The following is a 21,452-nucleotide window of genomic DNA, read 5'->3' as shown; positions in this document are numbered from 1 at the left end:
AAATTAGAGTATGATATTGTTGTTTTGTGGATATGATTTTGGGGCAGTCAGACTACCTCTCTTTTTAAGACTCCATCTTTGAATTTTCAATAATTTTAATAATGAATACACTACTATTGGATCTATCAACGAAATACTTAATTTTGATTGCTTAGATGCATTTTAGGGATCTCGAATTAAGTGCCCGCCAAATTTCAAATCGGATAACAGAGCAAAACTGTGAAGCGACAAAGCTGTTAATTAACATCAAAAGTAACGAAACTGTTGTTTGAATAACTTACAGCGTCTTTAACAGTGGGACCAAACGCTCAAACTTGGTGCAAAAAGTTGCTCTAAATATGTGTTGTCTGCTTGTCATGACACAGGACGCATAATCCGTTATCTTTGTATTACAAAATTTAAGTATTCAACTAGTAAGACATCATTCGATTATCTTTGCATAAAATTGCGAAGAACTTTATTTATTGTTCTATTAAAATCAATTGCATTTCTTGACTACCATTGACTCGCATAGTAAAAAAAGCATTTTTGAAGCTAACTTTTAAGTGCTAAGCTAATGGACTGAGTATATTGCAAAATATAAAATTCATACATCAATTATTATTACATAAATATACGAAGCTTATAAATAATATTACACGTTTCTTGTATCTTGTATAAATGTACTAATTGAGAGTGCTTAATTAATTAATTTCAGTTAATGAACTTTGTACACATTTTATGACTTGCAATTTAAGTGGATCGATCGTTGCGAAGTTTCCTTTTTTTATATATTCTTAGTTTTGCTTTCAATTTGTGGTAAAAAGTACCTCCTCGAAATATACAAGTGGTAAGTTAGTAAAAAATAGACATTATATTCATTAAATATTCCAACACATCGTTTGATTCTAAAATTCTTGAGGGTCTTTTCTTTAGATGGCCTAGATACAAATAGAGAAAGTCCAGATAAGGACTCTTTGAGTATAATATTGAATATCGTTTACAAACGTTACTTTGTGCTAAGGCAGAGTTACATTAGTTGGAAGATGTTCACGTTATATTCGAATGATTTACCTTTCAGTTATTAAGTATAGTTGAGATAGATGCGCATGAATGTTTTCTTGTGTCTAAAATCTAAAATGTGTAAATATGCATAGTCGCAATCATTTTTGTTAATATCAACGTTTGCCTTATGGTTATTAACCATGTGAGATATGTGAGAATGTGTGTGAGTGAGTGTCTGTGTCGTTTAAATGCTCCAAGCCTACAAAATAATAATTTAATAATGTCATTCATAGCAAGCGGCGATCTTAGCATTTTATCGTATCTGGTCCAGTTAGTAAGCTTAGGTCATTCTTTAAGCCTTCCAGTCCAAACGATATTCATCAACCAACAATAAATGCTGATTAATTATCCAACCTAAAGGAGTATTATAAATATTTTGTTTATTACAAAACCAGATCGACACAGTTCCGACTGGTATATCTTACCTTCCTTTTGCGCTAGACTCAAGAACTCTTGCCATTTGCCTTGGATATCCCAATATTTTTCCTTTATATGTTTCCGATCCTGCAGATAGGAGACACCAAAGAAATAAGCCTTCAGGACATCCTGTGGTCGTGTATCGAAATGCAAATAGACACCCAAATACTTCTTGCTCTCCGCTATAATGAAGTGTTCATGGGGATCAAACGAGGACACAATATCCTCGATGACATCGCTGCTCTTGTACTCATCTATGAGATGTTTTACGCTCAAGCCGAGCCGAATTTTCAGTGATACGGAGACCATTTGGCCGAGAGTAACGCGTTCCAATTTGTTGACCTGAAAGAGAGACAGTAGTTAGATATTAGATATAAATAGTATATGAAAAATAAAGCTCACCTGCTGTGGTGTTAGCATCTGTGACGACCTAAAGAACTCCTCTAATGTAATTAGATAACGCGATTCGTTGAAGGTGCGCAAGCAAACAGCGCGCACAGCCTTTAGATTCGCATAGAGATGCAGCGTGACCACAATATAGAAAACTGTATAAAGCATCGCTTGGCTCTTGATCATAGTCAGCAGATAGAGACCCACAAAGGAGGCAATCAGATTGACGCACGTCTCTTGGGAGCTATCCTTGGAGGCGACATCCGCCAAATTGCCGCGCACCGCATGATGCTGCGTCAATGCAGCACGCGTCGCACCGCCCGCCACGCCTACAATTGCCTTTAGCAGGGTGGAGCCGCAAAGAATTTGCGTGCTAAAATGCGGATATTTGGGAAGCACATAGATCTCAATGCCCATTGCCAGATCATTGAGAAAATCCGCTCGCAGTCGCCATTTCTTAGAGTCCACATCCAATTGACTACCTTGCCACCAGGCAAATATAATGCGTCCCATATGCCCGCTGCCCTCCTTTAGTATCCAGGTGACCGTCGCCGAATAGGCATTCACATTCTCGCTGCCCACTCCGATTCCTTTGAGAATGGCGTGTGTGCAGAGTGTGCCGCAAATGGTACTGCAGAATGCTTGCACTGTATCCCAGATTTGATACGCCGCATAATCATCGGACACAGAGTCCGGATAACCCTTGGGTAGAAAGACATTCTGCAGCACACGAAATAACAAGAACTTCTCTTGAATGACCAGCTTATCGCCGCGTAGAGGCACTCGAACAATATTGCTTTGATCTGCGGATAATGATGCTTGCATAATTGTCTACAGATATGATTGTGGTATTATCAACTCACCTGCTGGCGTCACATACAGTATTTCCTCCCCTTTGGTGCCATATTGCTCGCGAAAATGTATTTTCATTATTGTACATTAATTCAACACAGTTTCTGCTTACACAAAATGCGAGACCAGTGCGTGCAAACTCGCTGAGCGTAGGCAACATACTCGCGCTCCACAGTTTTTTACAAAGCAAACAGTTTTTCTGATTGGAGAGCGCACAACGGTGAGAGAGCCGTTAACATATGCCGAAGTGTTATTAACAGCGAGCGCGAGTTTAAAAATATATTTTACAAGAGCGACTGTGACGCCAAAAATATATTTTTATTTTAATAAACACATTGTTTAAAACCACCAAACCTTTTTCAAACCAACATCATCATATTAATTAAACATTCTTGTTGAGAGATTGTCCGTAATTGTTGCTAACGACGTGGCAGCACTGTGTGTATTATAAAACAGTGTGGCAGCCCTTGCACGTACGAAAAGTGATAAAAGAGACGAAACAAAACAAAACAGTCATTCAACAATTTGAAGCACAACACAAAAGTTCAAGAAAAGAAAACTCTAGACCCCAGAGGGGTCTCTTATTAATTAATACACTTATTAATTAATACACTACTAAGAAAAAATAAAATAAAAAATAACAATACAATTTGAGTAAAAGTGATAAGTTCGAAGTCTGAGACAACAATCTAAATTTAAATTGTGATAGTGAGAACCAAATATAAAAACAAAAAAAAAAAAAAAAAATAAATAACATAGTAAACTTTTGGCAACTACTTGACAAATTTTACTAGTGAGTTCACCAGGCTACACAAACACAAGCGAAATACAGCAGGCAATGTCATTAGAGGATATTAAAGCAACATTACGCCGTTTTCCAAAGCTACTTGGGGGTTTTGGCATATTGACCACGTAAGTGAAAGCAAGTGCAATTGTAACAGCAACAGCTGGTACTATAATATATATAATTAAAACGAATGAATAACCATACCATTTAAATGTGGGGGCTCGTCATTTCAAATTCAAGCTGAAATATAAAAGTCTTGGCACACATGTGCTGAGTGTGGCGCCACTTGGCCCTGAACAAAAGTACTTCGCCTGTATTTTTTAACTAAATATATCTAAGTGCAACTGCACTCAAAAAAAGAAGATAATTACGTGTTTCCTCATTTGTTGCCATAAATCGGGCGATTGCAGTTGTGACGTCATTTGTTTACAGCATTTGTAAGGGAGAATAATAACAACAACAGACATATTATTCACTCTGCACATTTTGAGCAACAGCCAACGGACGTTGTTGTTGTTGATGTTAACACAAAACACGATCAAAACAAACGTATGATTTTGCCAAAATGAGATAGCATGATAGAGTTAATTTTGTTGTTGCTTTCATCGCTTCTTTGCTTCTTGTGCGTAACAGCTGGTCATGGCCCTCTCCTGATCAGTGATCACACCAACACACCGACACGTATGCGCATAAACAACAAAACGTGCTGAGCGCCGAAATAGTGCGCATTAGTTTTTGCGAATAACGGCCCCCAACGATTTTTGTTTGATATTGTTCAGTGTTGGTTATCTCGCTAATTTTTAGCTACATTTGGCTTCATTTTTGTCAGAAATATGAGTCATTCAGCTGATAACATTGGCAGTACATTTGAAAATATTCGAGAAAAGTAATCTTAAAATTTTTGTAATATGTACTAAAATTGAAAGCATTAGATAGATAGATAAATAGATATGTATGTATAAACTATAATTAAATGTAGTCACAAATCAACATCTCAATTACTGAAAAATTCGGCTATTTTAGCTGCTAGATTTTATTTTCAAAAATTGGCAACACTATTGTTTGCTTATACATGAAAATTTATTCTGGCGCGTGTGGCGCCATTTGTGCTTTGCTATAGGTGACACGCCCACTTTTATAAAACTAAAAGTTGTTTTTGCTTATGGCACGTTTTTGTCAACAAGGTTTTATTGGCAGCACTTTCTGGCTTGTTGATATTTGGGTTAAATAGAATGAAAACAAGTCAACGATAACGAGTAAACAACAATAACAAGCGCGACAACAACAACATGCTAAATATATCAATTTACAACTATTCTTAAACTTATTCTTTTAGTGCCGGCATCATTCTATACGAGTCGCCTCAAATTCGTAAATATTTATCGCAATATGTGGAAAAGAAGCAACAGGAGCCAGACAAGCGTCGCACTGAGTATATTTACATTAAGTATCACATTTATCGGGAATCCATGCGCAAGTTGCAACAGAAACAGGAGGACGATAAGAAATGGATAAGCGTGATCATCAATCCCATTGGCAAATGGTGGAAGTCAGCAAAGCATTCGGTGGCCTGGCGTCTGCTAAACATAGCACAAAACGGCAGCCAGGCGGAGCGCTTGAAGGCCGTGCAACAGCTAATCTGTATGGATCACCTGAAAGATTGGGATTTCCGGCATTTGGCACAGATCTGTGATGCACGTACATCTGTCTCTTTGGCCCGTTGCGGCGCCGATATGCGTTGGTTTATGCCACTGCCGAGGCGTGGCTGCATCCGCAATCCGAAATTGTTGCTCAGTGACCTGCACACGATGCTCGATCGGTTGCGTCCCATGTCCTGTGTGGATCACTTCTTCAGTAAATACTTTCCCAATCAGGCTCATGTGGTGAGTATATGGCTAAGTCATAGGATTGACCCAAAAACTAAACGATTTTCGTCGCTCTCCCCTTAGAACGATGACAGTGAATTTTTAACACAGGATCAAATCGTTTCGCTTTCCGTATTGGACACAGATTTGATGAAGGAAATCATCTCATTTTTGCATCACATCACCAAGGATACCAAAGTTGCGGCAAAGATTATACACGAGGGTGGCCTAATGCATTTAATGGAACTGCGCAAAATTTTCGCCGATGACAATGAAACGCTTTCTACACTGTGCAAAGTTCTAGCTAATTTATCCCTGGTTGAAGACGCAGTTGAGCATTTCTTTGTGTCTGGCTGGGTTGGTGCGTTAGCTGAGTGGCAACAGTGCCCCGACTTGCGTCTACAGGTCATATCGGCCAAGACAATGGCCAATCTGGATCACGATGATCCCAATCAGTTCACATACCCGCCCAATGTATATCCATTGCATCCACGTGTGCGCACCCGACGCAAGCCCAAGGCGGATATTGTATTCATTCATGGATTATTAGGTGGCGTTTTCATTACGTGGCGTCAACGCGATCGTAAGCCAACCGAACTAGGGCTCTATGGCAAGAATGCCTTTTACACCAGCGAAACAGATGATGTTTTTCTTGTGGGCGAACAAAAGAGGAATGGAAGTAGATCACAGTACAACAAGCAGCAGGGTAGACCTTTAATACCAGCACAAATACAGCCCGATCCAAACAGGCATAATCTCAAAACGAAAGGTAATTGAAAAGAAACTACCAATTTTATTCCGATTAATATTGAAATATCTTTGTACCCGCAGAGGCTCTGCTTAAGGCGAGCAAAAAGAAGGTTGAGGATACACATTTGAACATCAGCGATACGGCTACCAAAGAGTTTATGGAAACTCTTTGCAGTGAAGCTGAGCTGGATTCGGACTGGGAAGTGGTGCATCCAGATGTACCACTGGAAGCTAACGAGAACTGTCGTGGCAATTTTAGTGTCTCGGGCAATGAATGGACTAATCAAGATAGTAGCGAAGAGTATACAAATTGTTGGCCAATGGAATGGTTGCCAGATGATTATCCCGATTCAAGGTAAGCACGTTCAGCTGCTAAGTATTGCAAATGATTTTCACATATAAATCACTATTACAGAATCATTGGCATTGACTATACGTCCGCAGTGACCGAATGGTCTGCCAACTTTACCAAGTATTGTCCCTGTGAGAAGGGCCAGGGTCATATTGATGTTCGCGCTAGCTCGCTGCTGGAACGCATTGCCACCGCCGATGTGGGCAATGGACGACCTGTGGTCTGGATAGGTCATTCCATGGGAGGACTGCTTACAAAGCTAATACTGCTAAAATCTGTAGATTCTGTAGAAAAGAATGTGCAACAGTTAGCCAAGAATACGCAAGCAATTGTATTTCTGGGTACTCCGCATCGCGGCTCGCCTATTGCTAAATGGAAACAGCATATGCAAGTGATTTTGTCGCCGTCGATTGAGGTTAAGGAAATGGAAGAGAACTCACCAAAATTGCTGGAGATGCATCGTCGGTTCATGGGATGTCTGCACACCGTTCTACGTCATGTGAATGTCCTTAGTGTGGCTGAAGGATCGCCCACCATGTTGACCACGTTTAAGTTCCCGTTGCGCATTGTCACGGAGGAATCGTCGCGAATTGATTTCGGTGAATTCTTTTTGCTCAAAGATGACCATCTTAGCTTGTCCAAGCCGATCTATCGCCAATCGTTTCTCTATCAGCGCCTTCTTCACGTCATAAGCGAAGCCATCAAACAGAGCTCCGATCCAAAGGATACAGATGAGCAATCTGTGCCTAATACTGATCTACTCACCATGAATATTATCGCTGTAATCCTTAAGGGGGCCAAGGGTCTATTCGAAATGCTGCCACGCGTAGCCCTGCGCTTCACAACCTAAAAGGCACATCCAAACCGACTCACACTCGCTAATCACGCTTGTACCTTGATTATGCAATGCATCCCAGTTAGGAATTTGTTTGTAGTTCATCGAATTCAATAGTATTTCTCGTTAGTTCGACTTTAGCACCTGAACGTGTGTATATTTACATTAGTATAGGAAACGACTGGAACATCTTTATTTACGAATATTAATTAATTTATTATTAGTATGCCTAAGGAATGAATATTAATAAATAAAATATTAATCAATTCTTTGTATTCATTCTCTGCAACATTCATGTGCATATGTACTATGTGTATATATACTGGTATAGTAAAATTCTGGGGAATCTATAAAACGACTAGAGCACATATGTACTGGAATCTTAATTTATTTCTTAACGCCCACTTAACAATACAACAAAAATAACTCTACTTAAATTAAACTATTTGTCCGCATTGGCCTCCGCTTGCTTAGCTCGCAATTTTTCCTGTGCCATCCGACGATTTTCTGCAATGCGCGCCATTTGCTCGGCGGACAGCTGTGCTCTTTTTGTTGCAGGGGTTGCCGGTTGAGATGGCGGCAGCGGTTGACCATAATCATGGATGCTATCATCAGTAGCTATCGTAGGACCAGCTCCTGTATATGGCGTGGATACGATAGCGTTACGTGAGAATGAAGGTGTCACCAGTGTGCTGTTGGTAGTAGACAAATTACGATTGATTGCCGGTGTACGAGGTGCTAATTTGGACATAGCAATTTGTTCGCCCAGCAAGGCATCGAATTCATCAAATGGTTCGCCATAATCATCATTCTCCTGATCATTAGCATCGTTTTGCAGCTCAATATTCTGTTCAGCTAACTCCTCCAGCTGACCCAATCGATAGCGTGTCATATGCACCTGCAATGGCTTCTTCTTGCCCAGACGTTCGATATTGTTTAGTATATCGTCGAAAGTGTAATTCGGATACATCCGATGACCCCAATGTTGCAAGCGCCGCAGGATCTCATTCAAATCATCTTTCTCGTAGCCCTTGCCCTTAAATTTGATGTCTTTGAAATAGTTTTCAATCGTGTGCAGGCCACGTGGGCCACGTAGCGTATCCACTGTCAAGCGTGGACGTGGATTCCGTACTGCGCGCTTCTTGGGTTCCACCTTAACGGCTTTTTCTTCTCCTTCGCCAGCTCCATTTGCTGCATCCTCATCATCGTCGCCAAACAGTTTTTCGCCTGCATCTGGCTCGCCATCACTTGGTAACTGATCGTTTTCGATGGCAATATTATCATTGAACAGGTCGTCAACCCCATCCTCACCAAATATGGATGCCATTGAGATGCATTAAAGCCTACAAGTCTACCACTCGGCTACTGCCAAACAAGCTAGTTTAGCGCCATTTTTCTGCTTCTTGCCATTGACATTCACATTAAAACTAAACACGTTTCGCAAACATGCCAACTCGTGTCCTGAGATATGGGTTTTTGTTACATAATTTATGTGTCTTTGGCATGGAATTATTATAATTTGCAGTAATATATTGTAACAATCAATTAATTTATGAATTTTAACATACAAAAACAGAGCAGACGGCAAAATAGAAGTGGTGAAAATTAACAGTTGGCAGCGTGGCAGAGTTAAGCAACCCTGTACTCGTGCAGCCTGGCAACACTAGTAACGCCATACTTCTAAAATGCTTTTTTCGGGCGAGTTTACATTATCCGCATAAAATCAAAAAAGCAGAAAAAAGAACTAAAAGAAGTATTCGAAAAGTTGCCATTTGGCAAATAAAATAAATGAAATTACCAAATGTCATAGCGTCAGTGTGATTAACACGCAAAAATATTGCAAACGCGCATTTTTCTGGGAAAAAGCGATAGAAGAAAAAAATTTAGAGTGGTGAATATTTCCGTTTTACGCATTTTGCTGTGTTCGTCCATCAGCTGCGGCTGTCAAAAGTTGGCGTGCCGTGGTGAATAGCTGCAAGCCGAAAACAAAACACGACAAAACTATGAACAACATTTTGTGAACAGAAAACAGTAATAAGAAACGTTTGTGCGTGTGCCATTTGTGACTGTGCAATGGATAACCGTTTCAAATGGCAACAACAAAGAGGTGGCTACATGGAGCCACCCAATTACGGTGGTCCTCCGCATATACCAAGATCCACCTATCAGGTACCCTACAAGAACTACAAGCGCAATCACAATAACTACGGCTACAACAAACATCCTCCCATTGGTCCTGGCGGTGGCAACATCTATTACAAGCCACCGCCGCCCCAGCAACAGCAGCAGCAGCAACAACAGCTACCACAACATGCCAGAGGAGTCGACGGCGTTGGCTTATCTCAAGTCCCTTTGCCGGAACCCGGGAGCAGCAGTAGCGGTTCAGATGTTGTCGCATTGATAGTGGAGAACAACACGCTGAAAAAAATGATTGTGCTCCACTTGGATTTAATGCATACTCAAAACGAAAGTTTAATGGAGAAAGACAAGAAGTTGGAGGATCAAAATGGGCGCATCAAGACCCTACTTTCTCAAAACCAGGAACTAATGCAGCAGATAGCCAAACTCAGCCAAACCATTGAGGATCTCCGCAAGGAGTTTCGCAGGCATATCAAGCGTTCAGCAAACGAAATTGATGAGCAGCCCAAGGCTAAATATCAATGTTGTGCGGACAAGCATACACAGACAATAGAGTTTCTGCAGCAGGAGGCGCTGCAGCAAGGCTATTCGACGCATGCGACACATTCGAACCAAACGCAAAATGTTTTGGTTACATCTGTTACAGATTTGCCGCCAAGAACACCGGTTGTAGAGAATAATAAGTCTCGCAATGAGTTCAATGGCGGCAAGAAAGTCAGAACCTTCTTTTTGCATCGTGTGCATCAGGAGGAGGAGGAACAACAGCAGGAAGAAGAAGAACAGCAACAGGAAGAGGAAAAACAGCAAGAAGAGCAAATTCAGATAGACGACTTTCATAGTCAGTTAGAAATTGTAGAGGAAGAGCAGCTAGAGCATGAGGAGCACGAGGAGCATATGGAGCACGCACATCATGAGCAGCACGATGAACTTGAGGAGCACGAACTTCAAGATCAGCACGAAGAACATGAGCTGCAGGAACAACATGAAGAGGAGGAGGAAGAAGAGCAGGTGGAAGAGGAGCAGGTGGAAGAGGAGCAGGTGGAAGAGGAGCAGGTGGAAGAGGAGGAAGTGGAAATGGAAATGGAGATTGACGAGGAACAGGAACATGTGGATATTGAAACGCCCGAAGCACATGACATGGAAATCGGTAACGAAACTATTATCGGAGCTGAAGAAGAGCTGGGTGCCGAAGAGGTGACAGTCGATGATAACAATTACAATGGCCACATCTACGAGGAAGTAATTGAGATGGGCTCCGAAATAGTTAACAATGGCGACATAGACATGGGCATGGATGTCTCGCAACAAGAACTGCAAGAGGACTTGCTCCGACAGGTAAGCGTTTGCTATATTTACAAGAGAGTTTCATTTTTATATATTTTTATTTTCAGTTGCAAGATACCGCGCACGCGAAGCCACACAAGAAAGTCTCAAGCATCATTAAAAATGAGTTGAAATATTTAAATTGTTCAGAGGATATTGTAAACAAATGTTTCCAATCGAAAAAATGTGATGAACCCACATTGCCTGTGGCAGTAACAAAGACCACAAAGTCGCTATTAAAAGTTGAGAAGAATGAGAAGAAAGTAGAACAGCAGTTAAAAGAAGAGAAGGCGGAAGAGGTAAATGCAGAAAAGGAGGCAGAGCGAGAGCAGATTAAGGAGCAACAGGAGAAGAAGGAGCATGATGAGAAGGAGGACAAGTGCGAGAAGAAGGAGGATACCACACACATTTCTTATGTTAAAGAGGAAATTGAAGAAAAAACAATTTCAGTAATGTCACAAAAAGTAAGGCTGCATTCGGCAACGGTTAAAACTGCGGCCAACCATCGGATAACCAAGTCGCATGTGGAAACCACAAAGAAGGAGCGTATTGTTAAACTTAAAAACCTGCCAGTAAAGGGACCGAATACAGCAGCAAAAACAACAACACAATCAACTGCAAGTGAAAAAGAAGGAATGTCCGATGCCATACTAGAGCAAGATACAGAGAACATGGCACAGCAAAGAAAAAAGCGAAAGCAACAGCACGAGCAAAAGCATACACAAAAGCAGGAGGGAGAGCTTAAATTAACAATGGAGCTTGAGGTGATAAAGAAAAAGCTAATGCAAAGCCTTGACGAGTCATACCCGGAATCCAAGTCGGAAAAACAGTCGATGGAAAATGAACGTAAAACTCCACGCGAAGGCAAGGATCAAAGGCTGCCCAAGCAACTGAAGCAGAAACAGCAACAGCATCAGCCTGAGGCAAACCAGGAGGATCAGAAGCAGCCGAAGCAACTGAAGCAGAAGCAGCAACATCAGTTGGAGGCGAACCATCAGGCAACTGAGTCGCAGGTGAAAAGCGCAAGTAGTGCAGATAAGTTGAAAAATAATCAGGCCACGGGGACAGCGAATACACCGTATACAAAGCACCAGGAGGCAACTTTAGGTACGTTTACGGAGGAAGATGAAGAGGCGTGGATGAATCAGCTAAATATGAAACGGATACAGCCGAAAGATCCAGCGCTGTTACAAAAGCAAAAACAAGAAGCCGAGCAAAAGGAGAAACTGGAGCGGGAGCGAAAGGAGAAACTGGAGCGTGAGCGAAAGGAGAAACTGGAGCGCGAGCAAAAGGAGAAACTGGAGCGTGAGCAAAAGGAAAATCTGGAGCGTGAGCAAAAACTACGACTAGAGCGCGAGAAGCTAAAGAGAAAAGTAAATGATAGCCCAATAGAGCCACAGTTAGAAAAAGAAAAGCCCATCGAGCAGGAGCGTAGTAAGACGCCACGTGGCAGCAAAGAGCTAAAACAGTCCAAACAGCAACAGCAGCAAGAGGAAAAGGAAGACCCCAACATTGAGGAAGAGACGAAACGTAAGCTGCATGAACATCTGCAGAAGCAACAACAAAGATTGCAGAGCCAGCAGCAACCATTGCCGCTTGTGCGTCTCAAGAAATCTCAGATGCAGAATACCAGCCTAATCTATCCACCCATAGCGCAGACAAGCGCTACAATTACGCCAGCACCATCGCCGACAAATGCAACGTCGCCCAGTTTGACTTTGTCGAGTAGTAGCAGTAATAATAAGCGAGCAGCAACAGCAGGAGTTGCAACTGTGCCAGCACCAGCAACAACATCTATACAAACGCCATTAACGCCGCAGTCTATTAGTAGCGTTAGCAGTGGCAGCAATAGTAGCAACACCAACAACAACAAGAGCACAATTATTAAAAAACCGCGTAGCAATTCCAGATTTCTGACATCGTTGGAGCCATATACGACACGTTCGTGGGAGGACCAAGAATTTCACTGTGACAATGAATTCTTTTTGGAGGAAGCCGATGAGCTGCTTGCCGACAATCCCAGTCTCGAGATACCCAAGTGGAAAGTGATCCGCAAACATCCCAGTGACGATAAGCATGACACGGAGCCATTGAGTGATAGCGAATTTGTGCGTCGCCACGAAAAGTACGTGCGCGATGAGATTGAGCGTAAGAAGCGCGATGCACGCTACATACGCGAACAGATGCGCAGCGAGGCGTTGCGTGTGCGTCATAATCAGGATGAGGTGCTGGTGCCGCTTGAGCCCCTGCCTATATCAACATTCTATCCGCTGCCCGAGGACATTGAGGCCATAAACTATGTAACCGAGGTGCCCGTTCAGGCATTCGGCGAGAATGTTGTCAATCTACAGGCGGAGCCTAGTGAGAGCGAACCGAACTTTACGCTGCCCTGGCTCGAGGCGGTGCACGGTGAGACGGCGATTGCCCGGCTCAGAGCGGAGGCTATGCCAGTGGCAACATTGGCCAGCAAAAAGCTGCCCACATCGGCGGCAGAGGCGCGGCACCAAGAAATGAATTCATCTTATGTGTTCCTCAAGCGGCGAAAGCGGCAAAGGCGACGTTAGGCGTGCCGCAGCAGCAGCAGCACAGTTGCCACATGCCACATACCCACGGATTGACGTTGCACATTGCTGATATATATATATATATATATATATATATATTTATAGATATATATGAAATCTTTATCCATTTTTTTTTTAAATATTTTTTTTATTAACTTTAAATTATATCCATTAATAATTATGTAAACAGTCGTTAGTTATAGAGAGACTTTAAAGCGTATTGAAATGACGTAAACAAAACTTATGTTAAATATTTATAAAACAGTCAAAAAAAGCAAAAAAACATCTCAGCTTTATCCTAAATTGGTTAACAGCAAAAATAATTGAATGAAAAGGCAGAAAACGAAAAGTTTTTTGGCTTGGTTCGGCTTTAACAAATTCGAAAATTGTAGACTTCAAACACCCTATGTATATGAATATTACTATATTTTCTTTTTTTGTATTTCTATTATTGAGTAATTTTTGCAGAAATGCTTGTATTCATAGTTTGTTATAAGGATCCGTAGCTGCCAACTGAATGCAGACTGGTTACAGGATGTGAGTGTGCATGTGTAAGTGTGTGTGTGTATTGAGAAACTCGTTACTCAGGTATATATTTGTATGAGTGTGTGCGTATGTGTGCGAGGAGGAGATTTGTTGTGTACTAATAAATTGCATAGTTTATATAGAGAAGTCTGATCGTCATTTGACTAGTTTTTATAGGATTGCAAATTAAGGGTAGATGAACAGCTGTCTGCATTTAGTACTGAATCAACTACGGATCTCGAATAAGCAATCACAACACAATATTTGATTTTTGTTTAATTATAATTTTTGAACCCAAGACTTAAATTTGTTTCATTCAAAACCAAAAAAAAAAAAAAAAGAATACGCGGCAAAAATAAATAAATAAAACTTGATGAACAAGTTGTAAAAATAACAATTCGAGCTCTGAGTTTTGATATATTGGAATTACTTTCGTTATATATATATTGATATATATGTATATATATATATCTGTACTTTGTGCAACGTTTGTGTAAGCAGAAGAGTTCTGGCATGAGCATACCCTGTAAATTTTCTAGCTTCTAAGAACATAAATTAACAACTAGCCTAAGTACCCGGGTGATTATTTCTATATATGTATGTATATATATAGATTCAACTGAATTCACACTTAGCAATTTAATTTATCATTTTGAAGGTTTTTATACAGCAAATCTTTCGATGCGCTTGTATATTGCAAATAACATTTATTTCGCAGTTTTATATTAGTTTTCATAATTGTTTTTTAGTTTTGCTGTAATCTACTTAGCTGTTAATTAGTTCAAAGTGCGAATTTCCCTTGAATTATTAAAGAAAATAAATACATAGTTATTCGCCCACTATAAAATTAAATTGAATAAGATAAAGCTGTACATTTAATTGTTTAACAAGTTTTATTGTAAATTATAAAAGATTACATATAACAATAATTAAAATAATACATAAAATAAAGTAAAATGCAAAGATACTTCAATACTACAAATTGGACACACTCTACGATTAATTGACATCAAACTTTTCGTGAAGGGCGGAAGATCGAATCCGAACTATTTAGTGCTCTGTGTGAGATATTGATGGGCCGTTGTCTGCCACAGCTCATCAATCGTATCCAGGCTCTCTCGCCACAGTTGCTCGAGAAGCAGCCAACCTTGAGCCTGAGTGACCAGGACATAATCATTGCCTGGATGCAGGGTGTGCGTATAGGCGCCCATGATCAAGCTCTGGGCCAGTCGGGCGGCCACACAATATTTGAGATAGCTACGCTCGTTGGTACTAATTGACTGGATGCTGGTATAACCAGCAAGGAAAATGCCACCACTAGCCAAATCCTTAGCTTGCAACATCATGTAGGTCATGGCAATACCCAGCTCAAAGATTAAGGGCGATCGACTGGTGTCGCCAAAGTCAATGACGCCCGTCACACGATGTGCATCTCCGCCTGCTGCTTGAGCAAGCGTATTTACCACGATATTCTGTTCATTGTAATCGCCATGGATGATCTGCAGCTCCAGTGTGGGCAGCACGCTCAGCACTTTCGATTCAAATGCCTCGATTATCTCCTCGCACAAGGCCTTACGCTGATGATCCTCGAGCACGTACAGAAAATCGCGCAGCTGCGGCACCGATTGCAACATCCACAGAGTCTTGTGTGTGTCATACGCTTTGTGCGTGAACTTTTTCAGTGCTCGATCCAATTTGGCCAAATACTCACCGCTTTGATAGAGCAAATTTTTGGTTGTCGGCACCTCGTGGAACATTTGACCTGGTATAAATTCCAGCAGACGAACCACATGACTGTTTCCGTTGATCTGCTCCACAGAATAATAATTTCCACGTGCATTGGCGATGGGTCGGGGACATTTCACATTTTGTTTGGCTTTTTTGGATATATTATTATTACTATCAACAGTTGTGTAAATATATTCAGTGCTTACCCAAGTAAAGCAAAAGTTGATTTTGTGCATCCACAACTTCTTCCTTTTTGGAATCCAAGGCGTTGAGAATTTTCAGCACATAACCATGTGGCGAATGCGAAACAATCAGCGGATTCTTGACGTTGCTGCAGCAAAAGAAAACGGAAACTATTAATTTTGAATTAAATTTCTGTAGTGCTGAGTAGCGCAGAAATGTTTCTCTAACGTGCGATTCGGGGCGATTGGCAGCAGCAAGAAGCAGCATCCGCATAAGTTGTTTTTTTTTTTGGCGCGTATTTTTTTTGCTAATTATTTTACCTAATGCTGTATTAACTTTAATAATTTAATAATAAAATATAAGCAATTGTGATGGGTATAACCGGGCTGATACCGTTTTTGGAAAAGGCATCAGCCAAGGTGCACCTAAAAGACTTGAGAGGTAGCACCGTCGCCGTCGACAGTTACTGTTGGCTGCATAAAGGTGTCTTCAGCTGTGCTGAAAAAATTGTGCGTGGAGAGGATACGGATCTTTACGTACAGTATTGCATGAAATTCGTCCAAATGCTGATGTCCTACGATATCAAGGTAATTCTGGTATTCGACGGACAACATTTGCCAGCCAAGGCACTCACTGAACAGCGGCGCCGCGAATCGCGTCAACAGAGTCAGAAACGGGCCAAAGAACTGTTGAGGCTGGGCCGTGTGGAAGAGGCGCGTTCCCAGATGCGTCGTGGTGTCGACGTCACACACGAGATGGCGCTACGGCTCATACAGAGGTGCCGCGAGCGCAACGTCGATTGTATTGTGGCGCCCTACGAAGCCGACGCACAAATGGCGTGGCTCAACAAGGCGGGCATAGCAGAGTATATCATAACCGAGGACTCGGATCTCACACTCTTTGGTGCAGAGAAAGTCATATTTAAGTTGGATCTCAATGGTAACGGTTTACTGGTCGAGGCTGAAAAGTTTCATCTGGCCATGGGCTGCTCGAAGGAACGCTATCATTTCGAAAAGTTTCGCCGCATGTGCATCTTATCGGGCTGTGATTATCTGGACTCACTGCCAGGCATTGGCCTGGCGAAAGCGTGTAAATTCATACTGAAAACGGAGCAGGACGATATGCGGATAGCACTGAAGAAGATACCACAATATTTGAATATGCGTAACTTGGAGGTGAGTACGGACAATCGGCATACAATTGGAAAAATATACATGTTCGCATTTCTATTGCAGGTGGATGATGATTACATTGAAAATTTCATGAAGGCAGAGGCGACATTCAAGCACATGTACATCTACAATCCGCTGGAGAAACGCATGGAAAGACTGCACCCTCTAGAGGATTATGAAACGGATGAACGCTATTGCAGCAATGCAGGCTCATTGCTGCCAGACAGCGAAAAGGCAATGCAGCTGGCATTGGGAAATCTCAATCCTTTTACTCTCAAGGCCTTGGATAACTGGCATCCGGATCAGGCTACGCCGCTTGCCACAAAAGCGGCGTCAGCAAATGCCATTAAGCGCAGCAAGCACAGAAGTATTTGGCAAAAGGAAATCAAGGAAACTCCAGTGGAACTGAAGCAGAGCAGTTGCGCGCTGTTCTTCAAGAAAATCGACTTTGTGGGCCAGAACATACAGGCTGAGATCGAAGCCAATCAACGGCAGGAGCAAGCGAAGCCGACAGAGGCTGAACTGATAAATGTTTACAGCTTTAAGGGCAAACGTAAACGTAGCCCGAGCCGGAGTAATAGCCAGAGCACGCCCCCATCTTCGCCTGTACTGAGTAAAAGTCGCCACAACCCTTTTGCCAAGGAATCACTGCAACGCCCGCCTGCTGTCTGTGAAAACGCATCGTTGCTGCGTCTGGTGAGCCCTAGTAAATGCAGTCCCCTAAAGACAATGGAGCAGTCCAGAGCTAATCCCCCGAAGCGTTGCAATTTGACAGAGGTGCTAGAGCAGGTAGAGGTACGCAGTCGGTTCTTCAGTGCTCGCACCTCGGAAACAGAGCGCATGCCAAGGGTTCCTAAAGAACAACTGTCAGACGAGAAGCAGCAACAGATGCAGGTAGAACCGCCAGTGTTGCAAGAAATGGTGCAGCCAGAGCAGCCAAACGAACAGTCGCAAGAAGCTAACATTCCAGAAAAGGACGTAGACTCTTCCACAACCCATTCCGTAGCCGCTTCTAGTAATGAAGACATCCTTTTGCTATCCTCGGACGATGACAGCGTTTCGCTGCCGAGCATCCAGGTGCAAGCAAAGCCACAGCTAAAATTGGCACCCGTTGCCAGGCGCGTCGGTCTGTCCAAGCCAAAGGCGAAGGGGCGTACCAAGTCGATGCCGATCAGCGAGAATCAAACAAAGTTAAGCATGTTTGGCTTTCACAAGCCACGCCTACTCAAATAACCTGCCCAATATGCATTTGTATCGTGTAGTAATTGTTGTTCAAGTGCCATCAATTTGTTATAAGTTAATTTATTGAAATACTAAGCTGACTAAGGCTGTACTCTCAAACACTGCCCCAATATCCAAATGACAAATATATATAGAGATACTTATCAAATGAGTCATTAGAAATGTAAATAATTAGGGTCGAGTCGAGCCGCTCAGTAAGTGGCATTATAAATTCCAATTGGCACAATGGTGTTATATGAACTGCGCTGCAGTCCGCCAGATGGCGCTTCATAAGTCGTTGCAAGCACTTGGCAGCTGCAGTTGGGAATGGTGTTTGGATAAATTTATGAAGCAACTGATCATATGACCTGAAGGAGATGCGCCAAGGTAAGTGTGCAGCGTGTTTCTAGATAACGAAAATGGGCTGCTGTCAAGGTGACCGAGAGAATAATAACAAACACGGCAACTACGTCAAGCTCCATTGCCCCCCGCACGACTAACTTTAATTAATATTGCTATAAATAAACCTAGGTGTGCATATGTGTGTGTGCTTGTATGTGTTTGTGTCTCTGTTTAGCCGCCCCTTCCGCGCCGTTTGTAAATACTTGTCATCTGTGTTCAAATACCCCCGCCGACGATTTTTAAACTTTGTTGCGGAATGTGCAAGACAATAAAATATAAATATTATTATAGTTAGTACCTATTGAATTTTCTTATTTTATTTATTTTCTATTACTAGTATGTTGTTTTCATAGTTCTCTAGCAATCTAGAGTTTAACAATAATTTTGATAAGATCTTGTTAGTATAATTAAAAAATGATGTAATTTTATAACTTAAAAAAAAAATTGAATTCAAGAAGTATAAACAAAATCTCTTTAGAATTCTGACAATCCCGATAAACTGTTCTGAAGTATAGCATTTTAAATGAATAGTTTTTTTGAAATGAATAGTTTTTAAAAATTCAGATACTTTAATTTTCTCTCTTATATTTTTACTCACCAATCTTCCTGTATTAGATAGTTGCGATCATCGTAGGCCTTCAGCTCCTTGAGCTCGTTAACTGTGATACCGTACAGACGTCGCACCAATGGCTCCACCTCCTCCAGTTGCAGCTTAGGCTTGATATCTGAGCCGGGCTGCAGCACCTGACTGCTGTCCGACGGATTATTCTCGCTGCCATTGGCATTGCCATTTCCATTTGTTGACGTTTCGTTGGAGCTCTCGTTAGCCTTGGTCAGCCTTTGGGCTCCATCGTAGTCGTGATTTAATGTGTACGATTTTTTGGTAATGCTCCTCAGCTCCACATTATTCCACTGCTCCATTTTTATTGTCTATCTATATTGTTGTTCTTGCCTTTATCGGAATACAACAGAAAGAGAATACATTTAAAAGCTTACACACGCGATGATGTTGAATGCGATCGAAAAGTGCTCGGCTTTGCGTTCAAAAGCCAAATGAATTGAATTTCAGCTTTTTCAGAGGGACGATGCGAAGGGGACGACAGCAGCGCTTCAATTGAAACAAGTTCGTTGTCGCAGTCGATGTTGATGTCGTAGTTGACGGCGCTGTCGACGCTAACGTCAACGTCAACGTCAACGTCGCAACGTTGCCAACATCTTCTTCATATCTTAAAGGCAGTGCGTGTGACTGCAAATGTGTGTGTGTGTTTCTTTGTGTGGGTCACGCCTGCTACATTTGCTCAGCTAATTTTATTATTTGTTTAATTTTTTATAGCATTTTACTGTTTACATTTTGATTGCGACTTGGCTACATTATTACCCCTGCCTCTTATCCTAGCCCTGCAATTGGGACACTGCATCAACAACTTTTTCGAATAATAATTTGAACATACACTGAAGTCTTGAGAAGTGAGTTAACGAGTTAGTATCTACAAAATCTAAAATAAGTAAAAATAAAATTGTAGGGTGAAGATCATAAAAAAGTAGTTAAAATTAAATGCAAACATTGGTTTCAAACTAGAAAATAAATACAGACTGAAATTTATGAAATATGACCGACAAGACACAGAAAAATTAATAAAGTCTATGCTTAGATAAAGCAAGACACTAAATTATCAAATACAATGCAGCTTCATGAAATGAATCTTAGAAAGTACAACGATGTACAAAAGTATGATAATTTCAAAGACAAATATGCTCTAAATTTTGTTTATCGCTTACTTAGTGATATCAAAGTCGAGTATAGTAACTCTTGCTTTGTTTATCAACATTGCTCAATCAGAGCACAAAGCAAGTCGTGATCGCACCTCATTAATCGAACTTAATGTTAATCATTGGACATGGTATATAAATATACATATGTATATGATTGATTGAATTGTGTATATACATATATATTATATATATTTTATAGTTTATGTCGTCTGAGTTGCAATTTAGATAGTACAAATCAGTAAATAACAAGTGACTGCAATCTTGCAATTGATAGACATAAACAAACTCAATGGGTCTACGTAATATTGCCTAATCTAATCGAATAAATTATACAATGCATTTATTTGCATTCAATTCAAAAGCTTAACATTGAATGACACTGTGTAAATAAATGACATACAGGGTATCCGTTAGTCATAAGCTTTCAATTAAAGCATTAACTGGTTCTTCTTTTCAACGTAGCGGGAGTATTGCGCATTTAAAGCGCTGCTTGAATGAGCTTTACAGACAAAGCTAGACAGAGAGCGAGAGAAAAAGAGAGAGTTAAGTATGCGCTTGAAATAATTATATAATGATTGTTGGAGTTTTTTTTTGAAGGGGCTACATCCGTTCTCACTTTAAAATACAATTTTAATGAATGAGCCGATGACCTTGACTCGAATGCAGTTTTGTTGCGCTCATATGACGTTTGTAGCACTTGCAATACACTGCATTCGCCACTGGGCAGGCGCATATCCAAACAAATAAACAAACGAGCACACACGTACGCACATTGTAAATATGCACAGCTGATGGGTAATAATGCAAATTGCTGGCAAACCAATTAGAAGTTTTAGGCCTGCTCTTATTATTCACAATCAGGTAGACAAAGCACGCACCTGTTTCATACAACTGGTCAATTTAAACTAACATTGGCGTTTCGGTTCGATACAGCGTTGACCGCTGGCCCAAGTACCTGACTTGGACTGGCTGTGACTGTATATGGGTAGCTGTGTCGCAATTTTTATTTTGTTGTATGTTTAACTACGTAATGATTTATTTGAATTAAAATGTCGGCATAACAAAAACATTACAACAAATGCAAATTGGCTAAACTCTAGCGCAATGTACGAAAAACCAATTCAAATATC

The 21,452-nt window shown here is 41.1% G+C and overlaps 6 protein-coding genes across 9 annotated transcripts; 3 read left to right on the top strand and 3 right to left on the bottom strand.

Moving 5' to 3' along the window:
- Positions 1-580: 580 nt before the first annotated feature.
- On the bottom strand, positions 581-3,015 carry LOC108658497 (RUS family member 1). 3 transcript variants are annotated; one of them, XR_003980148.2, is made up of 5 exons: positions 2,715-3,015; positions 1,864-2,654; positions 1,470-1,803; positions 1,054-1,398; positions 581-998 (listed from the first exon to the last, which is right to left on the bottom strand). XR_003980148.2 is itself a non-coding variant. In XM_030383855.2 (4 exons), the coding sequence occupies exons 1-4, from the start codon at positions 2,779-2,781 to the stop codon at positions 1,337-1,339; spliced, it is 1,254 nt and encodes a 417-aa protein (XP_030239715.1). In that variant the 5' UTR covers positions 2,782-3,015; the 3' UTR covers positions 581-1,336. The 3 variants fall into 3 exon arrangements, 1 of the variants encoding a protein (XP_030239715.1); XR_016196466.1 differs by having other exon boundaries at positions 581-920; XM_030383855.2 differs by having other exon boundaries at positions 581-1,398.
- Positions 3,016-3,122: 107 nt separating this feature from the next.
- On the top strand, positions 3,123-7,554 carry LOC115562406 (protein SERAC1). Its single transcript, XM_030383854.2, has 5 exons — positions 3,123-3,615; positions 4,827-5,373; positions 5,440-6,124; positions 6,187-6,460; positions 6,521-7,554. Exons 1-5 carry the CDS (start codon positions 3,542-3,544, stop codon positions 7,305-7,307), a joined length of 2,367 nt encoding a protein of 788 aa, XP_030239714.1. The 5' UTR covers positions 3,123-3,541; the 3' UTR covers positions 7,308-7,554.
- Positions 7,555-7,662: 108 nt separating this feature from the next.
- LOC115562407 (protein TIPIN homolog) lies at positions 7,663-8,759 on the bottom strand. Its single transcript, XM_030383856.2, has one exon. The coding sequence runs from the start codon at positions 8,617-8,619 to the stop codon at positions 7,735-7,737; it is 885 nt and encodes a 294-aa protein (XP_030239716.1). The 5' UTR covers positions 8,620-8,759; the 3' UTR covers positions 7,663-7,734.
- Positions 8,760-8,850: 91 nt separating this feature from the next.
- On the top strand, positions 8,851-14,186 carry msl-1 (male-specific lethal 1). The gene is made up of 2 exons (XM_030383851.2): positions 8,851-10,766; positions 10,823-14,186. Exons 1-2 carry the CDS (start codon positions 9,366-9,368, stop codon positions 13,316-13,318), a joined length of 3,897 nt encoding a protein of 1,298 aa, XP_030239711.1. The 5' UTR covers positions 8,851-9,365; the 3' UTR covers positions 13,319-14,186.
- A 531-nt stretch (positions 14,187-14,717) lies between these two features.
- LOC115562395 (hydroxylysine kinase) lies at positions 14,718-21,360 on the bottom strand. 2 transcript variants are annotated; one of them, XM_089257816.1, is made up of 4 exons: positions 21,197-21,360; positions 19,148-19,501; positions 15,778-15,902; positions 14,718-15,719 (listed from the first exon to the last, which is right to left on the bottom strand). In XM_089257816.1, exons 2-4 carry the CDS (start codon positions 19,468-19,470, stop codon positions 14,890-14,892), a joined length of 1,278 nt encoding a protein of 425 aa, XP_089113942.1. In that variant the 5' UTR covers positions 19,471-19,501; positions 21,197-21,360; the 3' UTR covers positions 14,718-14,889. The 2 variants fall into 2 exon arrangements, with proteins under 2 accessions (XP_089113942.1, XP_089113941.1); XM_089257815.1 differs by lacking the exon at positions 21,197-21,360 and adding an exon at positions 19,546-19,726.
- On the top strand, positions 16,081-18,316 carry tos (Exonuclease tos). The gene is made up of 2 exons (XM_030383831.2): positions 16,081-16,929; positions 16,990-18,316. Exons 1-2 carry the CDS (start codon positions 16,126-16,128, stop codon positions 18,157-18,159), a joined length of 1,974 nt encoding a protein of 657 aa, XP_030239691.1. The 5' UTR covers positions 16,081-16,125; the 3' UTR covers positions 18,160-18,316.
- Positions 21,361-21,452: the final 92 nt, after the last annotated feature.

This window comes from Drosophila navojoa, chromosome 3, assembly GCF_054131105.1.
Source record: "Drosophila navojoa isolate 15081-1374.11 chromosome 3, UAZ_NAV_1.0, whole genome shotgun sequence".
Classification (NCBI taxonomy): domain Eukaryota; kingdom Metazoa; phylum Arthropoda; class Insecta; order Diptera; family Drosophilidae; genus Drosophila; species Drosophila navojoa.
This window is presented reverse-complemented; position numbering and strand designations above follow the sequence as displayed.